The sequence below is a fragment of the Bufo bufo genome, chromosome 4 (assembly GCF_905171765.1).
Source record: "Bufo bufo chromosome 4, aBufBuf1.1, whole genome shotgun sequence".
In the NCBI taxonomy this organism is placed as follows: domain Eukaryota; kingdom Metazoa; phylum Chordata; class Amphibia; order Anura; family Bufonidae; genus Bufo; species Bufo bufo.
Window position 1 is genome coordinate 477,696,678 of NC_053392.1, and position 21,558 is coordinate 477,718,235.

The window sequence follows — 21,558 nt, forward strand, 5'->3', positions numbered from 1 at the left end:
TGCAGGCCACCGACAAATACAGTAGTGATTGGGGTGAGGTACAGTGGGGGTGATCAGGGCTGCACGGCAATGCAAGGGTTAATACCCTGCAAGTGTACAGAGAGGGGGTCGTTGGTGGGACAGAGTAGGTAAGGTTTATCAGGGCTGTTCAGGGAAACAGTTTACACCTGGTATGGCAGGGGTTATTAGGGGTTAATGCTCTGCAGGGACTTGCAGGGGAGCAGAGCACTGAAAGGGTTGTTTGCAGAGCAGGGGAATGCTCTGCAGAGAACAGAGCACTGAAGAGGGATGCAGGGCAGCAGGCTGACTGTGGACTGGGGCAGCAGGGCAGGGGTTAATGGCAGCAGCAATGCTGCTGGGGTTACAGGGTCCACGGGGGGAGGGGGCTGCTGGGCACTGTAGGGGTTAATGGAATGCAGGGGATCCCAGGGCAATGCAGGGAAGGATAGCAGAGGTTCAGGGCAGCAGGGGTTAAGGAGGAGGCAGGACAGGGAAAGCGATACTTAGGCCCCTTTCACACGAGCGGGTATTCCGCGCGGATGCGATGCGGGAGGTGAACGCATTGCACCCGCACTGAATACTGACCCATTCATTTCTATGGGGCTGTGCACACGAGCGGTGATTTTCACGCATCACTTTTGCGTTGCGTGAAAATCGCAGCATGCTCCTCTTTGTGCGTTTTTCACGTAACGCAGGCCCCATAGAAATGAATGGGGTTGCGTGAAAATCGCAAGCATCCGCAAGCAAGTGCGGATGCGGTGCGATTTTCACGCACGGTTGCTAGGAGACGATCGGGATGGAGACCCGAACCTTATTATTTTCCCTTATAACATGGTTATAAGGGAAAATAATAGCATTCTGAATACTGAATGCTAAGTAAAACAGGGCTGGAGGGGGTTAAAAAAAATAAAAAATCATTTAACTCACCTTAATCCACTTGCTCGCGATGCGGGCATCTCCGTCTGACTCTTTTACTGTATAGGACCTGTGGAGAGCATTAACTATAGTTTAAGGACCTGGGATGACGTCACTCCGGTCATCACATGGTACGTCACATGATCTTTTACCATGGTGATTCACCATGGTAAAAGATCATGTGACGTACCATGTGATGACCGGAGTGACGTCATCGAAGGTCCTTTAGCCAGGTCCTAAAGAAAAGAATACAGAAGCAGATGCCGGCTGCGCTATCAAGTGGATTAAGGTGAGTTAAATAATTTTTTATTTTTTTTAACCCCTCCAGTGCTATTTTACTTTTCATTCTGTATTCAGAATGCTATTATTTTCCCTTATAACCATGTTATAAGGGAAAATAATACAATCCACAGAACACCGATCCCAAGCCCGAACTTCTGTGAAGAAGTTCGGGTTTGGGTACCAAACACGCACGATTTTTCTCACGCGAGTGCAAAACGCATTACAATGTATTGCACTCGAGCGGAAAAATCGCGGGTGTTCCCGCAACGCACCCGCGCATTTTTCAGCAACGCCCGTGTGAAAGAGGCCTTAGTCTTTCAGGGCAGGACTCAGCAGCTGCTCGATCTCTGCCTCCCTTCTCCCTTTGCACTTTAGTGGAGCAGCTCGACTGCTCGGTTTTCCCCTCCTGGTCTCCTCTGGGCTGGTGGAGATCTTCTCACACAGCGCAGCCTGTCAGTGCTGCCTGGACTCTTCTTGTCGGGGTTAGGGAGTTTGTTGGAGCGTCGGATGCGCTCTCCTTCAGGGGGGGTGCCGGGGGTCCTGTGTCCTAGCACAGCGCAGCCCGGATGGCTGCCTGCGCTCTCTTCTATATCTGGGGGAGGAATGGATCCCCCACTTCAGCGCCGGATCCGCTCACCTTCGGGGGGGGGGGGGGTCCCGAACTCCAGAGCGCAGTGCCGATGGATTATTTAAACCCTGCGGCGCTCGCTCCCGTTTTCCCGCCCTGCATGCACTCCTGCAGCCAGGTCCACGTGGGCTGGCGCGGGGATATGACATCACCCCACCAGCCTGCGCTCCCAGGCAGGGGGATCCTTTGATCCTCCCGCCTATGGAGATATCGCACATCTCTGGCGCTGTAATTACAGCGCCGGAGGTGAGCGGCACACAGGGGCATGGGAACTCTTTGTTCTCATGTCCCTGTTAGGCATACCATCTCCAGCGCTGCCGGAGATGGTGACAAAGGGCAGAGGATCTTTATTGATCATCTGTCCTTTGAAGAGGCCGAAACTGGACATAATTGTCCAGTTTCTCGGTTTCTCCCCACCCAGCAGGCACATTCCAGAGGGGGGGGCATCCATTGGAACTTCTGGGCAGTTTAACTGTATATATACTTATAGATGCTTGGGGCACATCCATAAGTATATATATATATATATACATATATATAAAACAGGGGGTCTGAATGGGCAGCAGCAATAAGCTCACCTATACATATATTATATACATAGAGATGTATGCTGACAAGGGGGCATACATACATCTCTATGCATACACATACTTGGGCCCATACTGGGCCAATATATATGCATATATGAAAGGCATACATAATATACATGTGTATGGATGCATGGGGCACATCCATACACATGTATACACTAATATAAGGGACATGGATATATATATATATATATCTATATATATATATATATATATATATCATACATGCATGCACGTGTTTGCATGCATATATATACACTAACCTAAAGAATTATTAGGAACACCTTACTAATACGGTGTTGGACCCCCTTTTGCCTTCAGAACTGCCTTAATTCTACGTGGCATTGATTCAACAAGGTGCTGATAGCATTCTTTAGAAATGTTGGCCCATATTGATAGGATAGCATCTTCTCAGTTGATGGAGATTTGAGGGATGCACATCCAGGGCACGAAGCTCCCTTTCCACCACATCCCAAAGATGCTCTATGGGGTTGAGATCTGGTGACTGTGGGGGCCATTTTAGTACAGTGAACTCATTGTCATGTTCAAGAAACCAATTTGAAATGATTCGAGCTGTGTGACATGGTGCATTATCCTGCTGGAAGTAGCCATCAGAGGATGGCTACATGTTCTCATTCTGTTTACGCCAAATTCAGACTCTACCATTTGAATGTCTCAACAGAAATCGAGACTCATCAGACCAGGCAACATTTTTCCAGTCTTCAACAGTCCAATTTTGGTTAGCTCGTGCAAATTGTAGCCTCTTTTTCCTATTTGTAGTGGAGATGAGTGGTACCCGGTGGGGTCTTCTGCTGTTGTAGCCCATCCGCCTCAAGGTTTTGCGTGTTGTGGCTTCACAAATGCTTTGCTGCATACCTCGGTTGTAACGAGTGGTTATTTCAGTCAACGTTGCTCCTCTATCCTTGAATCAGTCGGCCCATTCTCCTCTGACCTCTAGCATCCACAAGGCATTTTTGCCCACAGGACTGCCGCATACTGGATGTTTTTCCCTTTTCACACCATTCTTTGTAAACCCTAGAAATGGTTGTGCGTGAAAATCCCAGTAATTGAGCAGATTGTGAAACACTCAGACCGGCCCGTCTGGCACCAACAACCAAGCCACGCTTAAAATTGCTTAAATCACCTTTCTTTCCCATTCTGACATTCAGTTTGGAGTTCAGGAGATTGTCTTGACCAGGACCACACCCCTAAATGCATTGAAGCAACTGCCATGTGATTGGTTGACTAGATAATTGCATTAATGAGAAATAGAACAGGTGTTCCTAATAATTCTTTAGCTTTTTTTACTACATAAGACAATTAATATCCAATGGGTACCACTCTGACCCGAATTGTCTGTATTTACAATGTACGCCGCTGGATTTTTAACAATCCTGTATTGTGGTAAAAAAATTGCATGGGAATACACCATCAAATACTGTATATCTCTAGTATAGGGATCTGAATTTAAAAGATCTGTAAGCTCAAGAGTATTCATTATTAATTGTAGTCAAATAAAAGCTTGCATCTCTGATCAATCTGTAGCAAGCTATCATGTAACGAATATACAATCATATTCCAGTTCCTGTTTTGACAAGTGAAAAATTACTTCCAGGCTCCTGATCAGGAGAAAGGTCAAAAGCGAAGAATAATATATACCCATTACTAAACTCGTCACGATCTATTGATAGAGCTATATTAGGTTTATGCTTTCCAGAAATATGAACTAGAGCAAAATATTCTCTGATAGCTGATAAAGTATCAAAATTTGTCTATCTGCTGACTGTCCAGATACAAGGCAGCATGATTTATGTTGTAGTGTTGGAAGCATAGTGGGTTTCTTTGGTAGCTACCACTGAATGCTTCATTATCCAGAAAGCCTAATATCACAGTTTTAGGAATTTGACCCAGGAACAGATTCTCATGATTTGTAATTCTTGCTCCAGCCGGTATACTGTATACTTTTGCCCTATCGAGGTTGACTGTGGCCTATTCTGACGGCTGGTGAGACTTGCACTCTCTTTACATAGAGTGCTGAATCTGAACTTTATAATGTTCGGCATCACCAGACATTAGACAAAAGGCATCTTTATTTTGCGATAACTTGATTTTCAATCCAAACCATTTAGTATTAATTTTGGTTGATGGAATATATCACCAAAGATAGGGCCCAAAAGTTCTACAGGCTTAGATTGGGCGGTTGCCTGCAGCCTCTTGATGAATCCCAAATTCTCACCATCAATATCGCGTGTCTGATGTTGTCCGGCCGTGTCTTTATAGAACAGTCCAGCTATAAACTGGGAGACTAGAGTCGTGGAGCTGGAATTTAAAATAGTCTCAATGTATGCTCTATAACTATAGAGGTTATCTGACTGCAAAATAAGGAGATCACCCAGGGTGATGTCCACCTGATTGAAGAGTGATGCTATAGGGTAATTAATAAGGCCAACAAGGGCTCCAGCTGGAATGATGGTATTATCCTGTTTCAGAAGGCAGCAGTTTATGTACAAAAGGGTGTTATTCAGATCGTAATAATATTCACCACTACCCAATATCAAAAATTCCAGAGGGGCACCATCTGCAAGGGCTGCACTAGGCTGAACTTCTATAAAGAGTGATTTTTCAATACTGGTCTGTGTAGGGGGAACGTCGAAAATATCCAATTCTGATTTGGTGCATTCTATAGAATCGTTGTGTATGAATGCCATGATGCAGAATTAGAAGATGTCCTCAGCAGCACGCCTTACTGATTTCTGAACACTGCGCCTTTTACGCACCGCCTTCCTATTCATAAGCATCGGGGAAAATGAAGTTACAGATTGCCTATTTCTTTTACGGTGCTGTTTTCTGACGTAAACTACTCCAGACCCCTTTTCCTCTTTCATTGGATTGTTGATCTTATCTATAACAGTCGTTGAGACTGAGGTAAATGCATCTTTTGCAATATTTTTGACAGCATTCTTCAAATGAGGTTTCACTATTTCGATCCCCCTTCTAAATAGAGGTACAGCCCATCTAAAAAGCCTTTTGAATATCCCTGCAAGACCTGCACCATATATGTATTCATCACCACGGAACCCCTCTAACCTGGATCCGGCTTGTGCAACATAATAGCGGGCATAAACCGCTGGGTCTCCATACATTCTTTGAGCCATCATTTAGATCCTTGATTCCTTTCGGGGTCCAAAGAGTAGTCTCAACACTTAATTTGCATCGGTTTTGGCTACTTGTGTCTGAAATCAGTTATATTCAGATGAAAAAAGAAATCCGGCATAGAGAACTTTTATGGCCTCTATCACACGGTCAGTATTTGGTCAGTTTTGCATCAGTATTTGATCAGTATTGGTAAGACAAAAACAGGAGTGGGTCCAAAACAAAGATATGATGTGATGGAAATATTTGTATGTCTTCTGTGTTTTGGACCCACACCTGCTTTTGTCTTCCAGATCATGATCAAATCCTGATGCAAAATACTGACCGTATGATAGAGGCATTAGGGACGCTCAAATGACAGGATCCATTTTTGGGTTAATTTACTGTTCTTCTGACAGATCAGAACGGAAAAATAAACGGTCATGTCAACACGGCCAAGCAGGGGCACTAGAAGCCAGACTGGTGAGGGTGGCAACAGCATGAAGAGTCACAATAGTGGCCCCATAACAGAGTGGTGAGGGTGGCAACAGCATGAAGAGTGGCAATAGAAGCCCCGGAAGGGACTTTTGAGGGTGGCAATAGCATGGAGAGTCACAATAGTGGCTCCAGAACAGAGTAGGGAGGGGGAGCAACAGCAATGGCAGTAACAGCACAATATGGTGGCAGATCACAGTTGGAGCAGATGGCAGTAGAGGCAGCAGGCGTGTGTCATCAGGCAGGCGGCAGAATAGTGGCATCAAAACATGGGCAGAAGTAACAGGCCATTTGTCACAATGTTTTGTTGTGACAGCACACTACAGTCAGATGGTTACTGCCAGAATTATCTAGTCTGTTGTATCAGGCACCGGTATCTGGAAATCCTGGTTGATCCAGGCCTGATTCATATTTATAAGGGTTAGTCTCTAAACACTTTGTGTTGAAAGGAAAGTTCTCTATGGGGTAACTATGCCACCCGCTGCATTAAACACTCTGATGGCACACTACTGCCCATACAGGAAAGCTTGCCCAGGGCAAACTCGGCAAGTCGCAACCACAATTCAAGTTTGGCTGCCCAGTAGTCCACGGGATCTTGGATCTGGTTTGACAGGATGCAGTTCAAGTATGCCACCACCTGCTGGTTCAGGGTCTGCTCCATGTCCTGCTGCTGGGTGGTTTCTTCAGTAGGTGGGTAAAGAAAAATGCTCATTAGAGACTCAAAACTTAAGTTGCTGCTGATGAAGCTGGTGGTGCTCCTGTCCCCCCCCACCCACTCCAGGAGTCATGGCAGTGGAGCGTGAGCTCAGAGAGACCTTCATAAGGATGGGCGACGGGGCACATAGGAAGCGACCAACCAACTACAAAGGATGTCTTGATAGAAGTTGAGTTTTTCATCTCTCTCAGCCCTCGCTATTTTGGACCGGTAGCGAGGGTCTAACATTTTGGTGATCCAGTAGTCATCCCTCTGCTGCATCGTGATAATGTGGCAATTATGTCATTACGCAAGCAACTCAGCATGTTTTAGTCATTTGTGCAAGGGACTTGGAGAGACTCCCTGCCTCCATCTTCACTGCATACTGCCACAGTCTGTTGGGGTCATCTGCACTGTCTTCATCGCCACCCTCTAGCTCCTTCTGCTCCTCTCCTGTTTTTTCTCCACCTAGGTATGTATAGAATTCCTGGGTGTTTATGTCCTCCTGTGCCAGTTCAGCCTCCACAGGGCTCAGGTGGCCATGAGATGTTGGCATCAAGTATTCTGTCCCTCGCCAGTCATATTTATCAGCATCCCCTCCAGGATGTGAAGGATAGTGATAGACAAACATCACCCGGGACGATTCGCAAACGCGATCGCGCGAACACGATCAAATGTTTGCGGCAGGCCCCATTCACTTTAATGGCATGCAAACCTGAAAAACATTCAGGTCTTATTTGCAGCCACCAAATACTTGCAAGAAGTGAAAAAATCATCCAACAACATGGACAGTGACATACCAGAGGGGGATCAATGGCAAAAATTCAAAAAAATATATATGTATTTTAATCAGGGGCCATTTTTATGCGTCTTAAAGGGAAATTCTCAGAAATGTGCCCTGCTGGAGCCTAGAAAAATGTTGTTATTTTTGCCCACGGGAGTACGGTCCTTAAAAATTAGGCATTCACCTGACATAAAATAAATTGTGATTATGTGGCTCGAGGTACATTTTGCGGTCAATGGCTAAAAATTTGAATGTAGGCCACTGGAGTACAGGCCCCAAACATTAGGCATTCATCAGACAGAAAATAACAAGTAATTATGTGGCTGGAGGTATATTAGATGGTCATTGGATATCAATTTTACTGCAGGCCAGTGGACTACAGGCCCCAAAAATTATTTATTCACCGTACAGATAAGAACAATTGATATTGTGGCTGGAGGTACATTAGGGGGTCACCGTATAACAATTTTACTGTTAGCCAGTTAGATTACAGGTCCCAAAAATTATGCATTCACTGTACATAAATGATAAAGTGATTGTGTGGCTGGAGGTATATTAGATGGTCAATGGATATCAATTTTACTGTAGGCCAGTGTAGCACAGGCCCCAAACATTAGGGATTCACCAGACAGAAAAGAACAAGTAATTATGTGGCTGGAGGTATATCAGATGGTCATTGGAGATCAATTTTACTGCAGGCCAGTACAAATAGATGTCAAATACATATGTTTAAAAGAACACAAAATATAAAATTGGATTAAAAACATGGCTAACGAAATCCCACCTCTTGAAAAAAAAAAAAAAAAGATAATAGTTGAAATTCGATAACACGTGGTCGTCACAGGTCTTGAATTTCTCCAAGGTCCCAAACATTAGGCATTCACTGGACAGAAAAGAACAATTAATAATGTGGAAGGAGGTACATTAGGCGGTCACCGTATAACAATTTTACTGTTGGCCAGTTAGATTACAGGTCCCAAAAATTATGCATTCACTGTACATAAATGATAAAGTGATTGTGTGGCTGGAGGTATATTAGATGGTCAATGGATATCAATTTTACTGTAGGCCAGTGTAGCACAGGCCCCAAACATTAGGGATTCACCAGACAGAAAAGAACAAGTAATTATGTGGCTGGAGGTATATCAGATGGTCATTGGAGATCAATTTTACTGCAGGCCAGTACAAATAGATGTCAAATACATATGTTTAAAAGAACACAAAATATAAAATTGGATTAAAAACATGGCTAACGAAATCCCACCTCTTGAAAAAAAATAAAAAATGATAATAGTTGAAATTCGATAACACGTGGTCGTCACAGGTCTTGAATTTCTCCAAGGTCCCAAACATTAGGCATTCACTGGACAGAAAAGAACAATTAATAATGTGGAAGGAGGTACATTAGGCGGTCACCGTATAACAATTTTACTGTTGGCCAGTTAGATTACAGGCCCCAAAAATTATGCATTCATCGTACATAAAAGATCAAGTGATTATGTGGCCGGAGGTATATTAGACGGTCAATGGATATCAATTTTACTGCAGGCCAGTGTAGTACAGGCACCAAAAATTATTCATTCACTGTACAGAATAGAACAATTGATAAGGTGGCTGGAGGTACATTAGGCGGTCACTGTATAACAATTTTACTGTTGGCGAGTTAGATTACAGGCCACAAAAATTATGCATTCAACGTACATAAATGATCAAGGGATTATGTGGCCGAAGGTATATTAGACGGTCAATGGATATCAATTTTACAGCAGGCCAGTGGACTACAGGCCCCAAAAATTATTCATTCACCATACAGAAAAGGACAATTGATAATGTGGCTGGAGGTAAATTAGGCATTCACCGTATAACAATTTTACTGTTGGCCAGTTAGATTACAGACCCGAAAAATTATGCATTTAACATACATAAATGATCAAGAGATTATGTATATTAGATGGTCATTGGATATAAATTTTGCTGCAGGCCAGTGTAGTACAGGCCCCAAACATTAGGCATTCACCGGACAGAAAAGAACAATAATTATGTGGCTGGAGGTATATTAGACTGTCATTGGATATAAATTTTACTGCAGGCCAGTACAAATAGATGTCAAATACATATGTTTAAAAGAACAAAAAATATAAAATTTAATTAAAAACAGGGCTAACGAAATCCCCCCTCTTGAAAAAACCCCAAATGATAATAGTTGAAATTCGATAACACGTGGTCGTTAGTGTTGATCACGAATATTCAAATTTCAAATTTTTATCGCGAATATAGGTACTTCGAAAACTCTCGAAAATTTCGAATATAGTTATATATATATTCGGAATTTCGAATATTCAAATTTTTTTAAATTTTTTTAATTTAAATTTTTTTATCAGTACACATGATCCCTCACTGCTTCTAGCTTGTGGGCCAATAAGAAGGCTGCAATATACTTGACTTTAGGAGTAGTAGTGTTTGCGAATTTTGCTCTATATTCGTTTTTTTTTTTATATTTGCTATATTGCTATATATTCTTGTTTTAGAATATTATGAATATTCGAAAAAACTAAGTTATAGCAATATAGAGAATATTCGAAAAAAATCGAATAGAGTAATTTAGCTAATATAGTGCTATAATCTTTGTCTAATAGTTGTAAATTGAAAAATTCGCAATAAAAAATTTGAATCCAAAAAATTCGAATTCCGAAAATTCGCATAATACACAATCATTACCTTTCCGGTTTTTCGAGTAAAAAAAATGGATCCTAAGGGCGGCTGTCGATGGGTTGGTTGCAAGAATGATCTCATATCCGAAGTGACCAACACATCTTCAAACCGCCCTCTTCTTGAAGGCACTGTAGGATTGGTACTCGCAACTGTTTCTCTGTGGGTGGAAATTCCTCTGTAAGCGCCTGCAACAGCATAATGCTGCATTCTGACAGCCCTCTGTGATGCTGGTAACATGGCCGCCATTTTGTGTTTCTACCGAGGGTCTAAGTACGTTGCCACCCAGTACTGGTCCTTGCCCTTTATGCTTTTTATATGGGGGTCCCTCTTCAAACACTGGAGCATGAAGGCCACCATTTGCACTAAATTGGGAGCGGTGGAGCGGCCTGATTTCTGCTCATCGCCAAGGAGAATGTCATCCTCGGTCTCCTCCCCCATTCACGGACAACACCAGGGATCCCAGAAATGTTAAAGCCTGCTCTTCTTGCTCCTCCTCCTCCTCCCAGGCAACATCCTCCTCTGACTCCTCATAAAACTCCTTCTGACTTGTCTCAGATGGAGTACTCCCCCCCGGGAATTCATTCAGGATTGCGACTTCCTCATCTTCCTGCTCCTCAACGGCTTGATCAAGCACATGACGCAATGCACACTCAAGAAAGAAGGCGTAAGGTATGATGTCACTGATGGTGCCCTGGCTGCGACTGACCAGTTTGACGACCTCATCAAATGGCCGCAGAAGTTTGCATGCGTCGCACGTGAGCAGCCACTGGCGCGGTGAAAAAAAACCAAGCTCCCCAGAACCTGTCCTGTCGCAGACTTCGTACAGGTAGTCGCTAACGGAACGTTTCTCCTGGAGAAGTCTATCAAGCATATACAAAGTGGAGTTCCAGCGTGTCGGGCAGTCACAAATCAGACGTCTGAAGGGTAAGCGGTGTCGCTGCTGAACGTCAGAGAGGCGAGCCATGGCCGTGTAAGATCTTCTAAAATGGCCAGAGATTTTCATGGCCTGCCACAAGATGTCCTGGACCCCGGGGTACTTGGCAACTAATCACTGCATGACTAAGTTCAGGACGTGTGCCATGCATGGCACGTGTGTCATTTTGCCCAACTTTCAAATTAGCCACTGATCGGCCTGTGACCGCAGAGCTGAAAGGAGTGCAGGACCGGTGTGGCTCTTGGCTTCCAGGCACAACAGACGCAGCACAGCATGGTAACGTCTCACTTGGCACGTTGAATAAGTTCTGGGCAATTTGGGGGGTGCAGCGGAAGAGGCGGTAGCAGTGGAAAAGGAGGAGTCAGCCGAGGAGGAGATGGAGGATGGAGTAGGAGGAGGACGAGAAGAAGAAGCAGGCCTGCATGCAATCCATGGCGGTAACACCAAATCCACACGGGTGCCACAGGTTACATGCTTGACGTCTGTCAGAAGGTTCACACAGTGGGTAGAAAAAGTTATGTACCTTCCCTGCCCGTGTTTGCTAAACCACATGTCTGTGGTCAAATGTATCTTGGCACCAACACTGTGTGCCAGAGATATTTTAACTTGCCGCTGAACATGGCCATATAGTTCAAAGATGCCCTTCTGGGAGAAATATTTCCTTCCGGGGACCTTCCATTGCGGTGTGCTAATGGCCACAAATTTTCTAAAGGCCTCTGAGTCCACCAATTTATATGGCAGTAGTTGGCGGGCTAGCAGTTCCGACAAGCCAGCGGTCAGCTGTTGGGCAAGAGAATTATCTGGCGTGATCATTTTTTTACGCTTGAACATTTGGGCCACGGAAGCCTGCCATGTGCCAGATGAACGCAACGACGGCACGGTGGAAGGTGGAGTGGAGGACAAATGGGAGGACAGAGGAGAAGGAAAAGATGCAGGACATGGAGCACCAGGAGTGTGGCTTTGTGGGTTCTGACGCGCTGCACCCACTGGGCTCGGTGATGGGTGGCCAGGTGCCTTCTTAAGGCGGTCGTCCCTAGGTGAGTGTTGGGCTTACCGCGACTTATGCGTTGACAGCACAGGCTACAGATGGCAACACTATTATCAGCAGCTGACATGTTAAAAAAAGCCCACACTGCGGAGCCATGTGCCGGCGTCCTGGGAGCACAAGATGTGACCGTGCAAGGTGGATGGCTCGCTCCAGATACATTTGCAGTCTACTTTTTGCCTCCTGTGCACTGTGAGTTCTGCCTGCTTCTCCTCCTTCTCCTCCATATCTGCTGCTCCGTTTTTTCCTCTGAACTCTCCTTCTCTTCCTTTCTTGTGGGCACCCAGGTGACATCCATCGACACATCATCATCGTCACCTTCACCAACACTGACATTAGAGATCTCGGAGTAGGCAGCAATATCAGGGACCACCCTCCTTGGACTGATCTGGGTACTGTCTTCAAACTGCTGGGTGGCGGCCTTGCTACCTCCTTTTCCTCATCCGATGCCAAGAATGGCTGCGCATTGGTAAGGTCTGGAAATTGATGGGAAAATAACTCCTCTGACTTGAGTGGAGGGGCTATAGTGGTGGTGGTGGTGTCTTTGCGGGTGCACACAGCAGAGTGAGGAGGGTGCTGATACAGAGGATGAGGAGGGTGCAGAATTGGAAGGCTGAGTGAGCCACTCAACCAACTCTGGTGCGTCCTTTGACGTAATCGCACACACCTTCTCCAACTTCCCACTTAGGCTCCGGCCTGGTGCACCTGCCCGACCCATGCCAACCCCTGTGGAATGGTCTGCCTCCTCAGTATTTGTGGAAGCAGGTTTATAGAACCCCTTAATCCGTTTTTTTGGGGGGCAACATGTATATCACACCAGTCGCAATTAGTTGTTCAAATTACGTTTGTCCCTCTGTATAGCTGCGGTATCTCAGCAGAACCGCATACAAATGCTGCAGAATACAAATGCACTATATAGAAATTATATTATAGATATATCGCACCCCTGCCTCAATCAGATTTTTTGGGGGGCAACTGGTATATCACACCAGTTGCAATTTAGTTGTTCCAATGGCGTTTGTCCCTCTGTATAGCTACGGTATCTAAGCAGAACTGCACGCAAATGCTGCCCTATACAAATGCACTATATAGAAATTATATTCTAGGTATATCACAACCCTGCCTCAATCAGATTTTTTTGGGAGCAACTGGTATATCACACCAGTTGCAATTAGTTGTTCCAATAGCGTTTGTCCTTCTGTATAGCTGCAGTATCACAGCAGAAACGCACACAACTGCTGCACAATGCAAATGCACTTTAATATACTTTCTATGTTAGAAAGTATATTCTAAGTATATTAGACCCCTCAGTATGTCACACCTATCGATATCACACCTATACCAGTCCTTTAAAGGACTTTTGTGGCCCTATTAGCTAGCGTTTGGTGTCGCTAAATGTAAAATATACTGTGACTGTGCTTCATCTACTGCCCACATATCTGCATACCGCCACGCTAACTTTCTACAGCGACTTGATAAAAAATTCCCACATTGCTGAGTAAGGCATTTTACCCCCAACACTATGTGTTGAGTGCCTGCTGCTGCCTTTATGAACCTGTGCACCACTACTTATTTCCTGAAAGATAGGCTCCTGAGTAGCAGACGGGGCATTTGGCTCCAGGTCTCCACTCTGCTGGCTCATTGGCACGCTGCTACCCTGCTGCTGTCTAACGGACCTGCTGCCACCCTCAACCTTTGATGATGATGATGCCCCCTCTTCACCTGCTTCCCACGTGCGATCTGCTACATCATCATCCACTACTGTCTGGTCGTCACTAATGTCACTCTCACCAGTCTAATGGCCACATCCCTGACTGCCCGCAACATATGATCCGACCCGACTGTCATCATCGCTAGTGGTACACCTAAGGGAAGACGCAGCGGATCTCTCCTCCAAGTTTGTGCTGGCCGGTAGCTGCTGACATCCTCACTAAGCTCGTCCTCACTGAAAAGTGGAGAAGAGCCAGCAGCATGCATTACTCTCCGAGCAGAAGGAGCAGCAAAAGAAAGAGGCAATTGCAGGACTGGTGAGAACACAGAAGTTGTTCTTGGGCCTGCCAACTAAGTGTGGTGTCAGAGGAACCCACCAATTTCTGCCTGTGTGTATCTGTTGTCACCTGAGATGACGTTGAAGAGCGGAGTCAACCATTCCAATACAGATGGACTGTTGGTCAAAACATGGCCGCTGGATGACAGTGGCAGCACTCGCATGTTGCTGCGGCTGCTGCTACCACCACCCCTTCTTCTGCTGCTACTGCTACCAACACCCCTTCTGCTGCTACTTGTGCTGACTAGAGCAACATTTTTCCCACTGCATGTTCCTTTTGAGGGTCCAGGCAACTGTCTGTTGGCCATAGAGTGCAGTAACTGAATTGGTAATGTAACAGATTAAGTGTGAATGGCTAAGCAGATCAACTAGGTAAATATGACTATATATTAGACCGCCTGTTGATGCTGAGTCTGATACACAGTAAGTCTATGTATAACAGAACAGGTTAAGTAGAATTGGTACAGCAGATGAACTAGGTAAACATGCCAATATATTAGACCTCCTGTTGACAGAGTCTGATGCACTGTATGTATGTATATCTGAACAGATTAATTATTAATGGCTCAGCAGATGAAATAAGTAAAATCGCCTATATATTAGACCGCCCGATGACAATGAGTGTGATGCACATTAATTTATGTATAACAGAACAGAATAAGTAGAAACTGCACAGCAGATGATCTAGGTAAACGAGCCATTAGACTGCCTGTTGACAATGAGTCTGAAGCACAGCAAATCTATTTATAACAGAACAGATTAAATATAAATGGTGCAGTAAATGAACTAGATAAATGCGCCTCTATATTAGACCGTCTGTTGACAATGAGTCTGATGCATAGTAAGTCTATGTATAACAGAACAGATTAATTATTAATGGACCAGCAGATAAAATAGTTAAACACGCCCATATATTAGACCGCCTTTTGACAATGAGTCTGATACACAGTAAGTCTATGTATAACAGAACACCCTGTCCTATCTGCATCCTCTCCTAATAGGCAGAAACAGCCTGCACACATGCCTTTATTTAGAGGTGGAAGTTCCCCTTGTCACTAGGTGGCATTGCCGATTCGGCCTTACTCCCTAGCTTCCAAGAGCCATAACTTAAATTATCTGTCCACATATGAGGGTTTATTTTTTGCGGGACAAGTAGTATTTTTAATGGGGCACCATGAATTCCTTTAGAGTTGCTTGTCTTATCTGAATGTAGGGATGCTGGACCAATTGGGCTCCGTGCCGGCATCCCATTTCTACAGTGGAGGATTTAAACAGGTAGAAAGAGGCAGATCTTCCAAGTTAGGTAGAGACAGTAGTGTGGGTGGAACTTAGGGGCCACTGTTCCCTACTTGGCGTGGATTCTGACAGGCTGTGATGCCATGGCTTAGACACAGCTTTGCAGGCAGTTTGCTATAACAAGCCTGTGAACATTCAGAGGCCAGCAGACTGTCATGGCAATCGATCATTTTTGCCACAAGGGTTCTGATCGGAGAACAGAGGGAGCCCCCTTCCTCTGTCTAACCAGACTGTCTATTACTCTGTGATTCTTCTAGCGCCGTTCTATGGAAGCAGTAGATTTAAAGAGCACACCAAATGCTTGAAATAACTTCTTTATTAACTTCAACTTTTCTTTATATATAACACTGCCGCCTCCGAAGCAGATAGTCCATGTACAAAACACGTGTTGAATAAAGTATCATAAAATGGCGGTATGCATAAGATGGTGGTTCAACTGTTCAATCCTGACATTCAACATAAAATGGTGGATATATTTCTCTCTTCATTATCTGTACTCTGACTTTAAGTTATTTAAGCACTTTATAAACTGTCTGAGAGGTATATCTGAGATCTAACTAATAGTTCTACTTGCTGAATTTGATCGCAATTTGCAGTAGACAGCTAGCAGTAACTATTTGCAGATTGGTTGAGTATGATCTGGTATGGTTGTATGCAATTTGGATTGCAATATGGAATTTGAATTTGGATTGTGAACTTTGTAGTTTGCAATTGGTGGAACTGTAAGTAAACACACATACAACTGGTTCAGTATACAGTTCTAATCACTATATTAACAGTAGGAACATTATATAAGACTCCCTTCACACATCCGCAATTTTGTTCCGCATTTTGCGGAAGGGAATTGCGGACCCATTCATTTCTATGGGGCCGCACGATGTGCGGCCCGGCTTTCGAAATGGAGACCCACACTTCCGGGTCCGCATTTCCGTTCCCGAAAAAAATAGAACATGTCCTATTCTTGTCTGCAATTGCGGACAAGAATAAGCATATTCTATTAGTGCCAGCGATGTGCGGTCCACAAAATGCGGAACGCACATTACCGATGTCCGTGTTTTGCGGATCCGTGGATCTGCAAAACACACTACGGACGTGTAAATGGAGCCTAACTGTTTTAAATACCTATTTTGACCTCTGCTTCCTTAAAACACAGCTCTTAGTGGAGTAAATGTCTGTTCAGCTTCTCTCCTCTGGTGTAATGATTCTAGCATCTCTTGCTAGGGGAATTTCCCACACAGGCTGTGTGTGAGGCTTGCTGTAATTGGTCAAAACTCTTGCTGTGTGTGAGGCTGGCTGTGATTGGTGAAGACTCCTGCCCAGCAACAACAGTTTAACTCTATGCTTTCTGTTGTTTCTGCTGTGTCATTGAGCTTACCTTACATTATATAATGAATCTTAAAGGCATACTATCTTTTCTGCTTCTGTGAACACAATATTTAACAGTTATATGACATCCAAACATGAAGTCACTGTAAATTACTCTGCTTTTGTCTTTAACACACAAACATAGGAACTATATTAAGGTTATTGGCAGGTCTAGCTGTATAAACATATAAGCTATATTAGCAACCTATGACAGGTCTTAGCTGGCTGTAATCCAGCAGAGGATCTCAACACCGGAGAGAAACACTTCAGTTTTTTCCCCATTCATTGTCAATGGGGACAAAACTGAATTGAACAGAACGGAATGATCCAAAATACATTCTGTTCCGTTTGGTTGTATTCCCATACTAGAAAGAAAACCGCAGCACTGGTAAAAGATCCGTTTTCTCGGACATAATAGAAAACACAATAGAAAACAGATCCGCCCCCCCCCCATTGACTTTCAATGGTGTTCATGTCTGATCCGTCATTGCTATTTTAAAGATAATACAACCAGATACGTTCATAACGGATGCAGACGGTTGTATTATCAGAAACTGAAGCTTTTTGCTGATCCCTGCCAGATCAGGCAAAATGAAAGTGTGAAAGAAGCCTAAATCGAGCAGCTTGGGAAGACCATCTCACAGAGAAACAGGAGGTGCATTCTACATAAATGACTTAAACTTTATTTCAGCAAGTGTGTATATATGTACAGAAAACATATAATGGCTCTAGACCAAAAAAGCTGTAAAACTCTCACAGAAGTGAAGACAAAACATTTGGTCTTAAGTTAGTAAACCTTTTCTAGAGATTATGCAAAAATGCAAGCATCAGCATGAGAATAAAGGCACAGTGGAATAAGGGAGGGTAAGAGCCTTCTGGGAGAATAAGGAGACAAGATAAGGTGTATATGATTTCCTTCACAGTCGGAATATTGATATGGATGGTAATCTGAATCCAAACTTGAGTGATAGCACTCAGCCAAGTTTCTCAGTAATTATAAGATTTCTGATTACAGTGATCCCTCAAGATACAATGGCTTTAGGATACAATATTTTCAACATACAATGGTCTTTTCTGACCCACCGTAAGTTGAAACCAGACTCAATATACAATGCTTCAGACTCAGATCCAGCCAATCAAGGCCACTTCTCTGGTGAAATAGCTGTATTAGTTTCTAGTTAGCAGCTGTTCCTGACTGTTATATGTAAGGACTCGTTCTATCTGTCTTAGTTATCTGCTAATTTTTCTTGAATCTTCATTTTCTCTTATCTTGGACGACATTTTGGGGCTTTGGAACCGATTACTCAACTTACAATGGTTTCAACATACAATGGTCCTCCTGGAACCAATTAATATTGTATCTTGAGGGACCACTGTATATTAAATGAATTCAATTTCCCAGGTTCTAGCCCCCTAAGGGGGTTAAAAGTTATTACTGTACTGTAAAAGTTAAAAAAAAAGGTAAAAAAGTAAAAAAACATTAAACTATTAAAAGTTTTAATTCCCAGTTTTACATATAAAAATAAAATAACAATAAAAAAATAAACATATCAGGTATCGGTATATCCAAAAATGTCTGAACTATTAATATATGCCGTAATAAAAATAAAATGAAAGCCACACAAACTACATTGATCAAAAAGTCGTATATACCACAAAAATGGTACCAATAAAAACTATAGTTAACTTTGCAAAAAGCAAGCCCTTATACAGCTCTCTAGACCAAAATATAAAAAAGTTGCGTGGTTAAAAAAAAATTGAATTTTTTTAAAAAGGTTTCTATTTTTAAAAAATAGTAAAACAAAAAAAAACCATGTATACAAGTTTGGTATTACTGTATTCATATTGAGCAGCAGAATATGGATGTCATGTCATTTTTAGCGCACAATGAACACCATGATGTCAAAACCCAAAAAACCTTGGCGCAATTGTGTTTTTTTTTTCCCATTTAACCCCACAAATATTTTTTTTTTAATGTTTTCCAATAACAGGCATGGTAAATGAAATGGTCCCATTAAAAAATGCAACTTATCCCACAAAAAGATAAGCCCTCATATGGCAGAAAATTTACAAAATATTTGCGTATTGGAACATGGGAAGAAAAAATGAAACAAAAAATGTGCCCGGGTTAAAACAGAGAATGTATTAGGTTCTTACCACATTTGCATCAGAGACTTCATTGGCAATCCCATTAGATTTGATAGAAAGCACACCATATCAAATGAAAGAAACCGTGACAGACGGACCTCACTGTAAGTCAACCGGTTCCATCAAGCTCTGTTGGTACACATTGTACAATGGTTCCTGCTTCATGGAAACTGCAATGAGATGTAAAGAGCACCGTAGATGTGAATAGTGCACTGGATAAAAATTATTATTTCTCTTGTCCTTCTTGGTCTAGAGGCACCAAATTGCTGCATCCACAGCCCTTGGGTAAACAGCAATATATACTGTATGATATACAGTGGGGGAAATAATTATTTGACCCCTCACTGATTTTGTAAGTTTGTCCAATGACAAAGAAATGAAAAGTCTCAGAACAGTATCATTTCAATGGTAGGTTTATTGTAACAGTGGCAGATAGCACATCAAAAGGAAAATCGAAAAAATAACTTTAAATAAAAGATAGCAACTGATTTGCATTTCATTGAGTGAAATAAGTATTTGAACCCCTACCAACCATTAAGAGTTCTGGCTCCCACAGAGTGGTTAGACACTTCTACTCAATTAGTCACCCTCATTAAGGACACCTGTCTTAACTAGTCACCTGTATAAAAGACACCTGTCCACAGAATCAATCAATCAAGCAGACTCCAAACTCTCCAACATGGGAAAGACCAAAGAGCTGTCCAAGGATGTCAGAGACAAAATTGTAGACCTGCACAAGGCTGGAATGGGCTACAAAACCATTAGCAAGAAGCTGGGAGAGAAGGTGACAACTGTTGGTGCGATTGTTCGAAAATGGAAGGAGCACAAAATGACCATCAATCGACCTCGCTCTGGGGCTCCACGCAAGATCTCACCTCGTGGGGTGTCAATGGTTCTGAGAAAGGTGAAAAAGCATCCTAGAACTACACGGGAGGAGTTAGTTAATGACCTCAAATTAGCAGGGACCACAGTCACCAAGAAAACCATTGGAAACACATTACACCGCAATAGATTAAAATCCTGCAGGGCTCGCAAGGTCCCCCTGCTCAGGAAGGCACATGTACAGGCCCGTCTGAAGTTTGCCAATGAACACCTGAATGATTCAGAGAGTGACTGGGAGAAGGTGCTGTGGTCTGATGAGACCAAAATAGAGCTCTTTGGCATTAACTCAACTCGCTGTGTTTGGAGGAAGAAAAATGCTGCCTATGACCCCCAAAACACCGTCCCCACCGTCAAGCATGGGGGTGGAAACATTTTGCTTTGGGGGTGTTTTTCTGCTAAGGGCACAGGACAACTTATTCGCATAAACGGGAAAATGGACGGAGCCATGTATCGTGAAATCCTGAGCGACAACCTCCTTCCCTCTGCCAGGAAACTGAAAATGGGTCGTGGATGGGTGTTCCAGCACGACAATGACCCAAAACATACAGCAAAGGCAACAAAGGAGTGGCTCAAGAAGAAGCACATTAAGGTCATGGAGTGGCCTAGTCAGTCTCCGGACCTTAATCCAATCGAAAACCTATGGAGGGAGCTCAAGCTCAGAGTTGCACAGAGACAGCTTCGAAACCTTAGGGATTTAGAGATGATCTGCAAAGAGGAGTGGACCAACATTCCTCCTAAAATGTGCGCAAACTTGGTCATCAATTACAAGAAACGTTTGACCTCTGTGCTTGCAAACAAGGGTTTTTCCACCAAGTATTAAGTCTTTTTTTGTTAGAGGGTTCAAATACTTATTTCACTCAATGAAATGCAAATCAGTTGCTATCTTTTATTTAAAGTTATTTTTTCGATTTTCCTTTTGATGTGCTATCTGTCACTGTTACAATAAACCTACCATTGAAATGATACTGTTCTGAGACTTTTCATTTCTTTGTCATTGGACAAACTTACAAAATCAGTGAGGGGTCAAATAATTATTTCCCCCACTGTATCTGTATCAGTTCTATATAAAATGACTTGAAGGACGAAATCTATAAAATATATTGCTACATTTAATGTTATTTGTTTCAGGAACAAATTGGATGATCCAGATACTGCATGAAATGGTGTCCATAGTTCACAATAGAGAATCATTGCTAGATACTGCATGGATTGAATTTGGAAATCCAGAAATGCTTGCGGTGAGTGAAACATCAGTCAGTCATGTTGATGCTAGGCTTTTTTAATACCGAAATTAGTTTGATATAATGTCAGCACAGAAAGATTATTATATAATGTAATGGCAATGAATCACCACAAGATTCACCAGATGAGCAAAGATAGAAAATAGCTGTGATGTTACAATCTCCCCATACTGGAAATAATGGAATTTTATAACTGAAAATGCCAAACATTGATCATAGGTGTAGCAAGCTGCAACCAGTAGCGATCACATCTTTTGGCCTCTTGCACATGAAAGTTGTGTGCCCGTAGCCGTATTGCGGCCCGCATACGTGTGTACTCCGCATCAGGGATGCAGACCCATTCACTTGAATGGGTCTGCAATCACGAA

The 21,558-nt window shown here is 43.2% G+C and overlaps 1 protein-coding gene across 1 annotated transcript in view; it reads left to right on the top strand.

Moving 5' to 3' along the window:
- LOC120998721 (sulfotransferase 6B1-like) overlaps positions 1-21,558 on the top strand; it is a 240,696-nt gene that overhangs the window by 9,328 nt on the left and 209,810 nt on the right. The window contains exon 2 of the mRNA XM_040429509.1: positions 21,078-21,187. Within this exon, the coding sequence (XP_040285443.1) occupies positions 21,078-21,187 (110 nt within the window). The remainder of the gene's footprint in view (positions 1-21,077; positions 21,188-21,558) is intronic.